Genomic DNA, 14,451 nt, shown 5'->3' with positions numbered 1-14,451 from the left:
CTAATTTTACATGGCCAACATTGACCTGACAAAGCCAGACAAGGACACTACAAGAAAAGGTAACTACAGGCCAATATCCCTGATGAACAAAACCCTCAACACAATACAAGCAAACTGAATTCAACAGCATTTTAAAAGGATTTTACCCAATGACCAAGTAGGATTTTCCTCTGGAATGCAAGGATGGTTTAACATCTGCAAGTCAGTAAATATGATACATCACATTGAACAGAATGAAGGATAAAAATCATATGATTATATCAATAAATGCAGAAAAAAACATTTCACAGAATTCAGCATCCTTACGTTATGAAAACTCAACAAATTAGGTGTAAAAGGAATGTACCTCAACATAATAAAGGCCTTACATGACAAGCCCACAGGTAACATCATATTCCATGGTGAAAAATGGAAAACTTTTCATCAAAGATCAGGAACTAGACAAGGATGTTCATTCTTACCACCTCTATTCAACATAGTATTGAAGGTCCTAACCAGATCATTTAGGCAAGAAAAATAAATAAAAGGCATTCAAATTGGAAAGGAAGAAGCAAAATTGTGTTTACAGATGACATAATATTATATATAGAAAACCTTAAAGACTCCACCAAATAAAACTGCTGAAGAAATTCAGTGAAATTGCAGGATATGAAATCAGTATACAAAAATTAGTTGCCCTTTTAGGTATAATCCATGAACTATCTGAAAAAGAAACTAAGAAAACAATCCCATTTAACATGGCATCTAAAATACTTAAAAATAAATTTAACCAAGGAGATGAAAGATCTGTACACTGAAAACTGTAAGACATTGATGAAAGAAATTGAAGACACAGATAAATGGAAAGATATCTTGTGTTCGCAGATTGGAAGAATTAATAGTGTTAAAATATTCATACTAGCCAAAATATCTACAGGAAAACCTGTCATTTGTAACAACACAGATGAATCTGGAAGACATTATGCTAAGTGAAGTAAGACAGACACAGAAAGACATATACTGTGTGATCTCAGTTTATATGTGGAATCTAAAAGAGTCAAACTCAGGGCGCCTAGGTGGCTTAGTTGGTTGAGTGTCCAACTTCAGCTCAGGTCATTATCTTGCGGTCCATGAGTTCGAGCCTGCGTCAGGCTCTGTGCTAACAGCTCAGAGCCTGAAGCCTGCTTTGGATTCTGTGTCTCCCTCTCTCTCTGCCCCTCCCCTGCTTGTGCTCCGCCTCTCTCTCTCTCTCTCTCTCTCTCAAAAATAAACATTTTTTAAAAATAAAAAACAAACAAACAAACAAACAAATAAATAAATAAATAATTCGAACTCCTAAAAACAGAATAGAATGGTAGTTATCAGGGTTTGGGAATTGGGGGAATTGGGGGTATGTTGGTCAAAGGATACAAACTTCAGTTTTTGAATGAATAAGTTACAGAGACCTAAGTTACTTCATGATGCCTATAATTATAATAATGTATTGTGTACTTGGAATTTGCTAAGAGAATAATTTTTAGGTGTTTTCACCACAAAAAAGGTAACTATTTGAGGTGGTGGATATGTTAATTAGCTTGATTGTGGTGATTATTTCACAATGTATTCATATATCAAAATGTCTTCTTTTACTCCATAAAATCAGGTACTGCAAAATAGAATGGCATTCTTGTTTTCTTTTAGAGGGCCTGTATTTCTTTACTGAGCAGATGTAAAATTACTTCAGAATTCTCTTCTATTATTCTGTATCCTTCCCCTCATTTTCCAGTCTTGCAGGATGTTTATTTTTAAACTCCCATTTCCATCCCTGGAGAAGAATATAATCTTAATTCTAAATAGTCAAAGGCAATGTTGGAGCTACACAGTATAGCTGTTTCCAGTTACAGAGTGTTTTATTCCATTTGGGTCCTAATGGCTCTTGTTCTTCATTGAAAATGTGAAGCTTCATGATAGAGGGTCCAAGAGACTCATCTTCCTTACCTTGGTGTGCATGAGCAATCCGAATTTTCTTAGCTTAAAAAAAAGTTATCCAGGTTATTTCTATCATTTTTCCTAATGGTGTCTTACCACTGAAAATTTGTTGGTGCCTCAAAAGTGAAAAAAAAGCAAAACAAACATTCTACAAAAACACAGTGGCATTTTATTATAAGAGTGAAAACCTAGAAATCAATGAGATATCCAATATTAAGAAAATCATTGCGTATTAACTTAATATAAATATTCCTTAAATTGACAACTGTTGAGACTCCATAATAACATAGTTTAACATTTACAAAACAAAGTCAAATGGAAAGAATAGGACGTGAAACTCTTAACATAAGCTATGATTGCAACTATATACAAATACAAAAGGACAAAGTTAAAATGGAATGTAGAAAAATAAAAATAGCTGTATTAGCATGGTGAATTATGGATATTCTCTTTTAAAAATTTTATCACTGTCATTTTAATAACTTAAAAATTAGATTTTGAGTTTTCTAGGGTAGTTCATTACCCCTCAGACTTTTCATCCTACATGTGACGTTTCTTTTTAAAAATTTATTGAGGTAAAATTGAGAAAATTATATAAGTGTACAATATGATTTGGTTAGGTATATGTATACATTGTGAAAGAGTTCTAACCATTGATTTAATTAACATATTTGTCACCCTTTTCTGGCGAAAACACTTAAGTCCTACTCTCTTAGCAAAACTCAGTTATACAATACAGTATTATCAGCTATAGTCACCATATTATACATTAGATCTTCAGGCTTTTTTCATCTTATAACTGAAAGTTTGTACCATTTTACCAACCTCTCCCCATTTCCCCTACCCCTTCCCCTCACAACCACTATTGTACTCTCTGTTTCTATGAGTTTGACTGTTTGTTTTCAGATTCCACATATAAGTGATCACATGAAATATTTGTCTCTTTCTGGCTTATTTCACTAGTATACTAGTCCTCCAGGTTCATCCTTGTCTCAAATGGCAGGATTTCCCTCTTTTTTATGTCTGAATAAGATTCTATGACATACATATACCATATTTTCTTTATCCGTTCATCAGTAAATGGACACTTGGGTTTTTTATAGCTTGACTAATTGTGAATATTTAACATGGGAGTACAGGTATCTCACATAATGAAGTGGGATTGCTGGATCATATGGTAGATCTAATTTTAATTTCTTGAGAAACCTCGATACTATTTTCCATGGTGATCCTACCATTTTACATTCCCACCAATATCATACAAGGTTTCCCTTTTCTCCACATCTTCACTAACATTTATGATCTTTTGCTTTTTGATGATAGCAGTTTTTGATGTGAGATGGATGACATCTCATTGTGGTTTTGATTTGCATTTTCTGAAAGATTAGTGATGTTGAGCACCTTTTCTTGTACCTGGTGACCATTTATATGTCTTCTTTGGAAAAATGTCTATTCAGATCCTTTGCCCATTTTTAAATTGGATTTTTTTTTTTACTATTGAGTTGTAGGAGTTCTTTGTATATTTTGGATATTAACCCTCTATTGACTATGTGCTTTGCAGATATTTTCTCCCATTCCATAGGTTGCCTTTTACTTTTGTTGATGGTTTCTGTGAAATTTCTAATATGGGGAAAGGAGAGAATATTAATTGTCACTTTATCTGTAACTTACACTGATCCAGATGGATCATAAATTTTACTTATAACTCAACTAGAGAGGGTGTTGTGGTTTTGTTGCCTGAAAAGGAAAATAAAACAATCTTTTGTTTTTTTTCTAGAGGTGACTTAGAAAAATTAAGGTCACATGTGGAGATACCTCTGTAATTTTCTTATTTCTTTTTAAACTTCAGGTACAAAATTATGCTGAAGCCCTAAACTGGTACCATTATTCTCTGAGATTTTATGCAATCGATAAAACGGATCTGGACTTGGCCAAGCTGCAGAGGAATATGGCTTCCTGTTACCTGCATTTGAAACAACTTGATAAGGTCCTTTGATTTATCTATTTTTCAGTGGCAGAAAATGTCATGTGCAATGGCAGAGAGATAGACACAGTTTGGTGTGACATCTTGGCTATTAGGTTAGAATGTCTGAGAGTTTCTTCATATAAGATGAACTCAAATTGATATTTTCCTGATTGGGACTTCCCAGAAGGAGAGAATTAGGAAAACCATTAATTCCATTAGTTACTGGGGGGGGGGGAGTTGGCACCTTTTTCTGAAAAGTAATATATCATTGGAACTTTTAAGCAAAGTTGTCTGCTACTAACCATTTGCAGCATTGTCCTTTGAAACAGACTAAATTATAAGGTATGCTTTTATTGGTCAAGCATTCAGTGTGGGAAAATACTTGTATAAAATGGTCTTTTACTTACTGGGTAACCTGTTGCCTATACAACCACTCTAGAAAATGTTTAGCATTTGATTGTTTATCAGGACAAAATTCTAGGAGGTGAATGAGAAAACAACTTATTTAAAGATAAACCATTCATATTTCCCAAAGCAATTGGGACATTTCTTCCTTTGGGTATCATGTAGTATGCACATATTGGGGAAGGGTATTGGCTTGTGGAAGAACAGGTGAAAAGGACAAGTGTGGACCCAGATAAAATATGAAGGCCTTTGTTGCTTTTCAGGTTTTAATGATAAGTTTAGGGGGGGATATGTGATTAAGGGTTGTAATTCCAGACATTTTCTTTGAGTTTTTGTTTACTTTGAGGGGTTGTTTATTTGACTAAATACTTCAAATTTTCTTTCAAAACAATATTTACCATTTAGTTTATATATTCAAAATTCATAGTTCTAGAAGAGAAGTTGAAACGTTACTTAGCTCATGATATTTCAGCACAGGCTAGCACTTAAGTGTTTCAGAAAGACAGTTGACTACTGTTTACTGAAAGTCCTGAAAAAGTTATCACACAGATTTTGTTACCTAATTCATTATATTTCTGCATAGGATACTATTAACTATTTCAGAAAGATAGTTGCTTACTGCTTACTTGAAGACTTAAAGAAGGTGATAAGAAAGTTACTGTAACTTCCATGATTTATGTTGGCCTGGCAGATTGCGAAGGACCTGCACCTGGAGCCAGACATGCCATTTGTGGGGAATGGTTGCATTTTCACACCAAGGAAGGATATCTGTTCAGCTAATGCCAACGGAAAGGGCACGGCACAAGATACTATGATAGCCTCTGAGGTTACAGACGTGAACAAGACGTAGTTGCCTTTGATTCAACCAAGCAGTTGGCATCAGGGTATTTTAATAGGCAGATAAACAGGTCATGGCAAGGAAGAAAATCTAAGTGTTGGAAATATTCTATAAGTTAGGCATGCAAATAGTTGGTATCATATAAGTATATCAGCAGGGAACAGGTCTTCAGCCATAGAGATTTGGATTCAAAGGCAGAACTCAAATCTTTATGTAGACAGACTAGAAAGAGCAAGGTAGAGTTCCAAACCTAAAGGGATGAGAATACAAGGCTGTTTTAAAGGTCAGGAATAGCAGGCCAGGCTGGAATGCAGTTCCTAGGAGAATATGAAGTGAGTAGACACAATCTTTCAAGACTTGAAGCAGTGCTTCTTTTTTTTTTTTTTTAAAGTAATGTATACCCAATGTAGGGCTCGAACTCAAGACACTGAGATCAAGAGTCACATGTTCCACCAATTGAGCCATCCACGCACCTCGAAGCAGTGCTTCTTAAGTCTCCTCTAACAAATATGAAGTTTGATCCTAGAGCCTAATATAGGACTTAGTCTATAATTTGGAGTTCAAATGGTATTGGTAGAAGGGGAAGAAGAAAAGAGCAGGAAACCAGGCCCATCCTAATAGTGTATGTTCAGTATGCGATTATATCACTTAAGGCCAGATTGGTGGTGAAGCCGAAGGTTATTTTCAGTATGATCAATGTAATCTTGTTTGATTACTGTTAGTGTATTTTTCTCTTTCATCCTTCCTGTCTCGAACTTAAACATTGATTTGGTACCCTTCATATGTAAGGAATACTCTCCTATGCACTAAGACAGAAAGGTGAGAAGAAGTAACACAGTCCATTATATTTTACTATTTTACTGTTCCCACCTTGTTAATTTTCATCGTCTGCTTTTTTTTTTCACTCCTTCCCTTGAGCTGTTTGAATGCTATTCAGGAAATTTATGAAACCATGTTTATTGGATCTGCTAAAATTTCATAGTTTTTCAGCTAGGCACTCCGTAAAACGGACTCTTGTTAACTTTCTGTCATATTCCTCACAATGGTGATTCCAGGATTTTTTTGTTTTTAAGCCCCCATACCTTACCCTTCCCTTTATCAAACAACTTTATCTTAAAAAAAAAAAAAAAAAACGTTATCTTGTGGCGTGCCTGGGTGGCTCAGTCGGTTGAGCGTCCCGCTTTGGCTCAGGTCATGATCTCACGGTTTGTGAGTTCAAGCCCCATGTCGGGCTCTGTGCTGACAGCTCAGAGCCTGGAGCCTGTTTTGGATTCTGTGTCTCCCTCTCTCCTGGATTCTGTGTCTCCCTCTCTCTCTGCTCCTCCCCTGCTCATGCTCTGTCTCTCTCTGTCTCAAAAATAAATAAACATTAAAAAATTTTTAAAAAAAACTTTATCTTGTAAGTTTCTGAACTTGCAGCCACTAACATGAACTTCATCAACTTCTCCTTTCTTTATTCATCTCTTTACTCTTTCTTCCTTATCTCTTAGAAAGAACGTTCTCTGGAAACCTTCTCTACCAATCTCACTTTAGCTCTTTAATATTTTTCTCTCAACTATTTCTTTCCTTGTCACTACAGTTATTTTGAGGTCTTTTTTATTCAGAAACATTTCTTCATTCTTGTCATCCTACTCAAATTACAGTTCTCTCTTTGTCCTTCCTTTTTTCACCAATCTTTTTAACCTAAAATTAATGCTGACATTTTTTTAGTGTCCATTTATTAAAAAAAATGTTTATTGACTATTATACATTAAGTACTGTCCTAGGCATTGGAGTATAGTAATGAACAAAGTAGACATAAACACCTATACCCATGGAGTTTATCGTTCTACTAGGAGAGACAGACAATAAAAAGATGAATATTATGGTATATTACAGAGGTCAACAAATTTTCTGTAAAGAACCAGGTAGTAAATATTTTAGGTTTTCTAGGCCATACAGCCTTTGTTGTAAATACTCAACTCTGATTTTGTACCATGAAAGCAATTGTAGACCATATGTAAACAATTTGGCATGGTTGTGTTGTAATAAAACTTACTTAGGAACACTGAAATTTGAATTTCATATAATTTTCATGTGTAATAAAATATTATTCTTCTTTGGAATTTTTTCAACCTTTCAAAAATGTACAACCCTTCTTAGTTTGTGGACTGTACAAAAATAGATGGTGGTCTAGAAGTGGCCCAAATGCCATAGTTTTCTGACCCTGTTATATTAAATAGTGGTAAGTGCTAAGGAGAAAACTAAGCAGGAAAGGGTGGCATTAAATATTTTAGAAGAGCAATGAAGGGTTGAAATTTTAGATAACAGTGGCCAAGGAAGGCGTCAGTGAGAAGGTGGCTTTTGAATAGAGACCTGAGGAAGTGAGGGATCTGGCTATGTGGATATCTGAAAAAACAGCAGTCCAAATAGTGGGAATTGAAAGTGCAAAGGTTGTGGGGATAGGAGCATACCTGGGGTATTTGAGGGATAGCAAAAGGACTAATGTGGCTGCAACAGAAGTAATATTAGGAAAAGCAGAAGCTGTGATCAGGGAAGTAGTGGGGAAACAGATCCCATAAGAAAGACATTGTAGGTCATTGTAACGATTTATGTCATTAACTCTGAGTGAGATGGGAAGCTAATGAGGGGCCTTGGGCAGAGGAATCACATGATATGACTTGCATTTTAATAAGATCACTCTTATCACTGTGTTGGATAGACTAGGGTGGGTGCAAGGGTGGAAGCAAGGAGACCAGTTTGGAGGCCATTGAAATAACAAGGCAAGAGATGAGGTGGCATGGACCAGTGCGGAAGAATTGTGGATCGGGATCAGATTCTGGATAGATTATAAAAGTAAAGATGATAGAATTCCCTGACATACTAGACAGGGTAGAAGAGAAAGAATAGACAAGGCTGACTCTAAGGTTTTTGGCCTCACCACCTACTCCCCACTTGATTTTTACATCTATGATTCTATAAACTGCTCTTTTGAAGACAAGTGACCTTTTAATGATCAAGTCTAATCTTTTCTCAGTCCTTCTTGTCTTCTGATCTCTCTAGAACAAAACAGTATAATACTGTCAACCACTTCATCCTTCTAGAAACCTTCTCTTTGGCTTCTATGACATCTTCTCTTAATCCTATTTATTATTCTGACTATTCTTTCTCTATTTCTGTTACTGTCTCTTTTCACCAAATAAATATTGGATGAGGGCAAGTACTATGTTTATCCTGTTCACTATTTTATCCCTAACACCCACAACCATGCTTTCAATAAACATTTGTTGAATGAATTTATTCTCTGATCTCTCTTTTTTCTTCTGTACACTCTACCCTCAGTAATCCTTTTTAGCTTCAACTCTTCATTCCCAAATCTGTATGTCTAGCCCTGATCTCTGTCATAGCCCACATTCACTTTTATACTATCTTTGGGTATATCCAGCTCTTGTCTAAGACTGAAATTTTAGATTCATGGATTCCTTCTTTTCTATTCATCATGTGCCATGTCTGATCAATTCTACCTCTGCAATATTTTTGCCAGCTGTCTCCTCTTCCATCTTTACCTCACTACTCTAATCCAAGCTTTCATCACCTCTATGACTATTAGAATAATATTTTAACAGTTACAGGGAGCCACTCGATAGTCTTCAGTGGCTCCTTGTAAATAAAGACCAAATTCCTTAGTTCTAGTGTCCTCCAGAATCCATAATGATCCTGTTTTATTTCCATTACATGTATACTATGTTTAGCCTGAATTGAATTATTTGTAGCTTCCTAACCATGATCTATGCTTTTCTACCTCTGTACCCTTTTCCATGCTTCTCCATTGCAAAATACCTCTTCGCTGCATCCCTACATTATGAAATTTCCCTTTTCAGAGCCTATCCTAGTGACAGTCTTAGCTTTATAAGGAAATTTCTGAGTCTTGCTCTTCCACTAAAACTTTGTAACATTTCTGTTTATACCCAGGTGCTTATGTTCTGCCTTGTGTTCTAGTTATTTATATACCTGACTTAGTCCCCTATTAGATTGCCACCTCCTTGAGGGAGGGACCATAGCTTACCTTTATTTTCCCTGATAGCTAGCATAGAGCCTAATGCATAGTGAACACTCATTACATAAAGAATAGTCATAGAAACTCAATAAATACCTGTCAGTTTCTTGTGATGAAAGGAATTGCACTTGTTCATGCTATTTCTGATAATTGGAAACTAAAAGTGATCAAGATCTGTGCTTGATTATCAGAACTGAAGGAGATTGTATTATATTAGAAATCACCCCATTATTCCTTTCTATCATTTCTTTTCCTTTTGAAAGAGGGAAACACATTTTGTTTTATTTTTTTTTAAATGAAATACTAAATCATATTTCAGAAGTTAATTTGGGTGGGTCAAAGGAGTTGGAGAATATATTCCTCTAAACTCTTAGTAGATTATGTTACAGATTCCTTAGTTCATGCATTTAGCAACATCCTTTTGAGATAGCAATTCTAAATATAGGTAATTTCTTTGGTTTATTTTTGAAATCATATAAATGTATATTTTTCATTGCCATTATCCACTGAGTATCTCCAATACTTTGTTTGAGACAATATTAAACTATGTAGTTTCATAGACATCAACTCTGAGTTTCTAGTACCTTAAGTCCAGTATCTTAATTTTATTATATTATTTTTGAGAGTTTTTAAGTGGTTTGTGTAAGTCATAGGCTTGAATAGACAGATTTAGTGGGTCTAAGTATAGGAGCAATTGATCAGAACTTGATATAATGAGATTTTGTTGCAAATCATAACAAAACCTTAATTTTCATTAAGAGATGGGTAATATTTTGGTGATCTTGGTAAACGGTAATATTCAGCTGAGCATTCTTTAACTCAGTGCAGAAATCTCATCCTCAGGTAACAACTGCAATTTAGCTACATGAAATATCATTAGTACTACTCTAGATTGATGAAATTAAAGCACATTCTCAAAGCACAGTGTGGTGATAAGACTTACAAGATAAGACTTTTTATAGAATATTTATATAACCTAAAGTGAAGACAACCACGTCTCATGTGTCGGTTTTACATTGGTTCTATTTACTATATAGAGTTTTAAAATCATGCCATTCCATTGTAGGACTGAAAATGACCTTGTGATCAGAAGAAATAAACTAGTAATGTTCACTAGGTGGCACTGTGGGCTTTGTTTCTATTATAATAGCTTTTCATTGATTTTGTGATGCTTTGGCAGGTATAGCTGTTCCCACAAATGTATCTGTATGAATATAAAAGAAAACACAAGTAAAAATGAGACGAAGTTCTGTTGTAGCTCATTCTTGATACAGCTATACCATAAAAATACTGTAATTGAGGTTTCAAGTCAACAAATATTTATTGAATGCCTAATTTGTGCCTGGAATTATAGAATAAGTAGAATACATGATCCTTTCTATATAGATCAGCTTAAAGTATTACTGTAGAAACAAAGTTTACATGTACAACATAATTACAAAGTAATAAAAGTACACATTCAAATATCAAGTAGTGTGGTATATATATATATCATATGAATTTAGAATCAGAATATGTCGATGAAGCTTTATGAATACTGACTATGAATACTGTATGAATGACTTTATGAATACTGACAGAAGCTTTTTTTTTTAAACATTTATTTATTTATTTATTTTTGAGACAGAGAGAGACAGAGCATGAACGGGGTAGGGTCAGAGAGAGAGGGAGACACAGAATCTGAAACAAGCTCCAGGCTCTGAGCTGTCAGCACAGAGCCCGACGCGGGGCTCGAACTCACGGACCGCGAGATCATGACCTGAGCTGAAGTCGGACCCTTAACCGACTGAGCCACCCAGGCGCCCCTGACTGAAGCTTTATGAATACGTACATATGACTTAAAGCTGAAAAGAGTAACTAATATGTCAGAAGACAGAGTCAGATAGATAATCACACCTCAATAGGCTGAAATGGTGATCCCATTTGAACAAGATGCAGATCCAGTTATGGGAATAACAAAATATTCCATACTTGGATCCCCCAAAACAACTGTACAAGAACAGAATAGATGAAATGTCACTTAACAGTAGTACAGGTAGGGGCGCCTGGGTGGCTCAGTCCGTTAAGCATCCGACTTCAGCTGAGGGCATGATCTCGCGGTTTGTGAGTTCCAGCCCCGCGTCGGGCTCTGTGCTTACAGCTCAGAGCCTAAAGCCTGCTTGGGATTCTGTGTCTCGCTCTCTCTCTGCCCCTCCTCTGTTCACGCTCTGTCTTTCTCTGTCTCAAAAATAAATAAAACATTTTAAAAAATTAAAAAAAAAACAGTAGCACATGTAAAAGATTTGTTGTTTTTAGTTGACTGTGAGCTCAACATAAGCCAATAATGCTAAGAAAATTAATTCAAATTAAGTTGTGTCAATAGAAATGTGAAGGAGTGGTAATCGCCCTGTATTCTGCTCTGGTTATAGCATACCTGCAGTTATTGTGTAGGACTAGGAGGCAACACTTTTGAAGGATGATTTTGACAAACTCTAAATAGAGTGCCAAGGGGTAGGCACTCAGGGTGGTGAGACCACTCAAACCATCTTACTTGAAGAATAGTTAAAAGTAGATAGGGATTTTAAACTTGGAAAACGGAAGATTTAGAAGGAACATTAATAGCTTCCTCCTAATATTTGAATGAATGCCAATGATCAAAAGAATTATATTTATTTCATGCATATTTCCATGGGTGAGACATATAGGGAGTAAGATTTCAGGTCATCATAAGGAAACTCTGTCTAATGATTAGACCTGTCCCAAACTGAAATGGATTTTCTTAAAATATAGTAAATTCCCTCTCCCTGAAGGTATTTAAGCAGAGACTGAATGACTGACTACTTGGTGTGAGTGTTATAAAGAAGATTCAAGCATCAGAAGAATTTTTTTGACTAAGAGAATCTTCCAACCATATCGGTCTAAGATATTATAGTCTGGCAAAATCTATAAATAGTCAAAGAAGATTTTTTGGAGTTCATAAGTTCAAAGATTGTTGAATTTTTAGAACCAAAGGGGCTCTTACAAATCATTATTAATTTACTTTAAAAATTGAATTTATTGAAGTATAATTTACACTAAAAACCACCCCAGTATACCCACTACCTCAATCTAGTTATAGAATATCTTCACTACCTCAGAAGATTCCTTTGTGCTCCTTCCAAGTCAGTCCCCATCTACACTCTCGGCCCCAGGCAATGACTAATACACTATTCATCACTATTGATTAGATTTACTTATAGATTTATCTAGATTTACAGAGTTTCATATACATGTTATCATACAGTCTGTGCTTTCTTTTGGTCTAACTTCTTTCATCATAATGTTTCAGAGAATCACTCATGTTGTTACATATATCAGTAGATTGTTCCTTATCATTCCTGAGTAATATTCCATGGATATATCACAATTTGTTTATCCATTTATCTATTGGTGGACATTTTGGTTGTTTCCAGTTTGAGGCTATTATGTATAATGCTACTATGAACATTCAAGGCAGAAGTCTCTGTATAGATATTTGTTTTGATTTCTCTGGGGAAGTATCCAGAAGTGGAATTGCTGAGTTATGGTAAGTTATATGGTAACAATATTTCTAAGTTTATAAGAAACCACCAAAGTGTTTTCCAAAGGAGTTTTACCATTTTACATTCCTGCCATCAATGGATGAAGGTGCCAGTTCATCCACATCCTTGTCAACATACGGTATTTTCAACTTTTTAATTTCTATAATTCTAGTAGGTATGTTGTGGGTTTGTTTTAATAAAGTCAAATTTATTATATTTTCTGTTATGGTTTGTTTATTATGTCCTTAGAAATCTTTTCTTGCCCCAGGATGAAAGAATTTTTCTTCTGTGCTTTCTTTTTTTTCACTTTTGATATGTTTTATTATAGCATTCCTAATAAGCTTGGCTGTACATTGGCTGTACATTTCTTCTATGCTTTCTTATAGACATTTTATAGTTTTAGCTGTTTTTAGACCTGTGTTCCATTTTGAGTTAATCTATGTGTGTGTGTGTATTTGTGTGTGTGCACATAAAGAAGAGAGAGACAGAGATAAAGGTTAAGGTTCATTTTCCCCCCATACAGATTCCATGTTCTTCTAGTACCAGTATTGAAAGACTGTCCTTACCCAATTGAATTATCTTGGCACCTTTGTCAAATATCAGGTGATCATAAATATTGAGATCTGCTTCTGTACTCTGTTCTATTCTGTACTCTATTCTGTTGATTCCATTGATTTCTTTGTATATGTCCTTATGCTAATAATACCTCACTGTCTTGACTAATGTTGTATTACAGTAACTCTTGAAATCCAGCTGGTAAGTCCTCAACTTTGTTCTTTTTTAGAATCTTTTGACTACTCTAAATCCTTTATATTTCCACATAAAGTGTAAAATCAGCTTATTATTTACTACAAAAAAGTGTCTGGTGGGATTTTTATTGGGATTGCATTGAATCTTTAGGTCAACTTAAGAAACAGTTAACATCTTAACAGAATTGTATTCAAATCCATTAACACAGCATAGCATTTTATTTATTTAGGTCTTCTTTAATTTCTTTCATCATTATCTTATAGTTTCCAGCACAAGAATCTTGCTTATTTTTTGCTGACTTTATCCCAGAGAATCCGTGTTTTTTTTTTTTAATGTTTATTTAATTTTGAGAGAGAGAGACAGAGACAGAGCACGAGCAGGGGAGTAGTAGAGAGAAAGAGGGAGACCCAGAATCCGAAGCAGGCTCCAGGCTCTGAGCTGTCAGCACAGAGCCCAACGCAGGGCTCGAACTCACGAACTGCGAGATCATGACCCGAGCTGAAGTCAGGCGCTCAACCTACTGAGCCACCCAGGTGCCCCGAGAATCCGTGTTTTTGATGGTATAGTAAATGGTCTTACTTTATTATTTCAATTTCCAAATGTTCATTCTAACATTTCCAAATGTTCATTGCTAACATATAGAAATATAATTGATTTTTAAAATTATGGTAAAATGTACCATCTTAACCATTTTTTAAGTGCACAGTTCTGTGGCATTAAGTACATACACAATATTCTGCATCCCTCTCCACAACTCTTTTTAGCATGCAAAACTGAAACTCTGTATCCACTAAACAATAACTCCTTGATCTCTTCACTGCTTAACCCTTGGCAACCACAATTATGTGTTCTGTTTCTATGGCTTTGACTACTTTAGCTACCTCATATAAGTGGAATCAGACAATATTTGTCCATTTGTAACTGGTTTGTATCACAGAGTGTAATGTCCTCAAGGTTCATCTGTGTTGTA

At 35.2% G+C, this 14,451-nt stretch overlaps 1 protein-coding gene across 4 annotated transcripts in view; it reads left to right on the top strand.

The window, feature by feature from the left end:
• TEX11 (testis expressed 11) overlaps positions 1-14,451 on the top strand; it is a 238,893-nt gene that overhangs the window by 124,201 nt on the left and 100,241 nt on the right. For all 4 annotated transcript variants that reach the window (XM_007097574.3, XM_042974295.1, XM_042974293.1 and 1 more), the window contains exon 16: positions 3,797-3,934. In XM_007097574.3, coding sequence (XP_007097636.2) covers positions 3,797-3,934 — 138 coding nt within the window. The remainder of the gene's footprint in view (positions 1-3,796; positions 3,935-14,451) is intronic.

This window comes from Panthera tigris, chromosome X (assembly GCF_018350195.1).
Source record: "Panthera tigris isolate Pti1 chromosome X, P.tigris_Pti1_mat1.1, whole genome shotgun sequence".
Taxonomy (NCBI): domain Eukaryota; kingdom Metazoa; phylum Chordata; class Mammalia; order Carnivora; family Felidae; genus Panthera; species Panthera tigris.
Note: the sequence above shows the minus strand (reverse complement) of the source record. Positions and strands in the feature narration are given on the sequence as shown.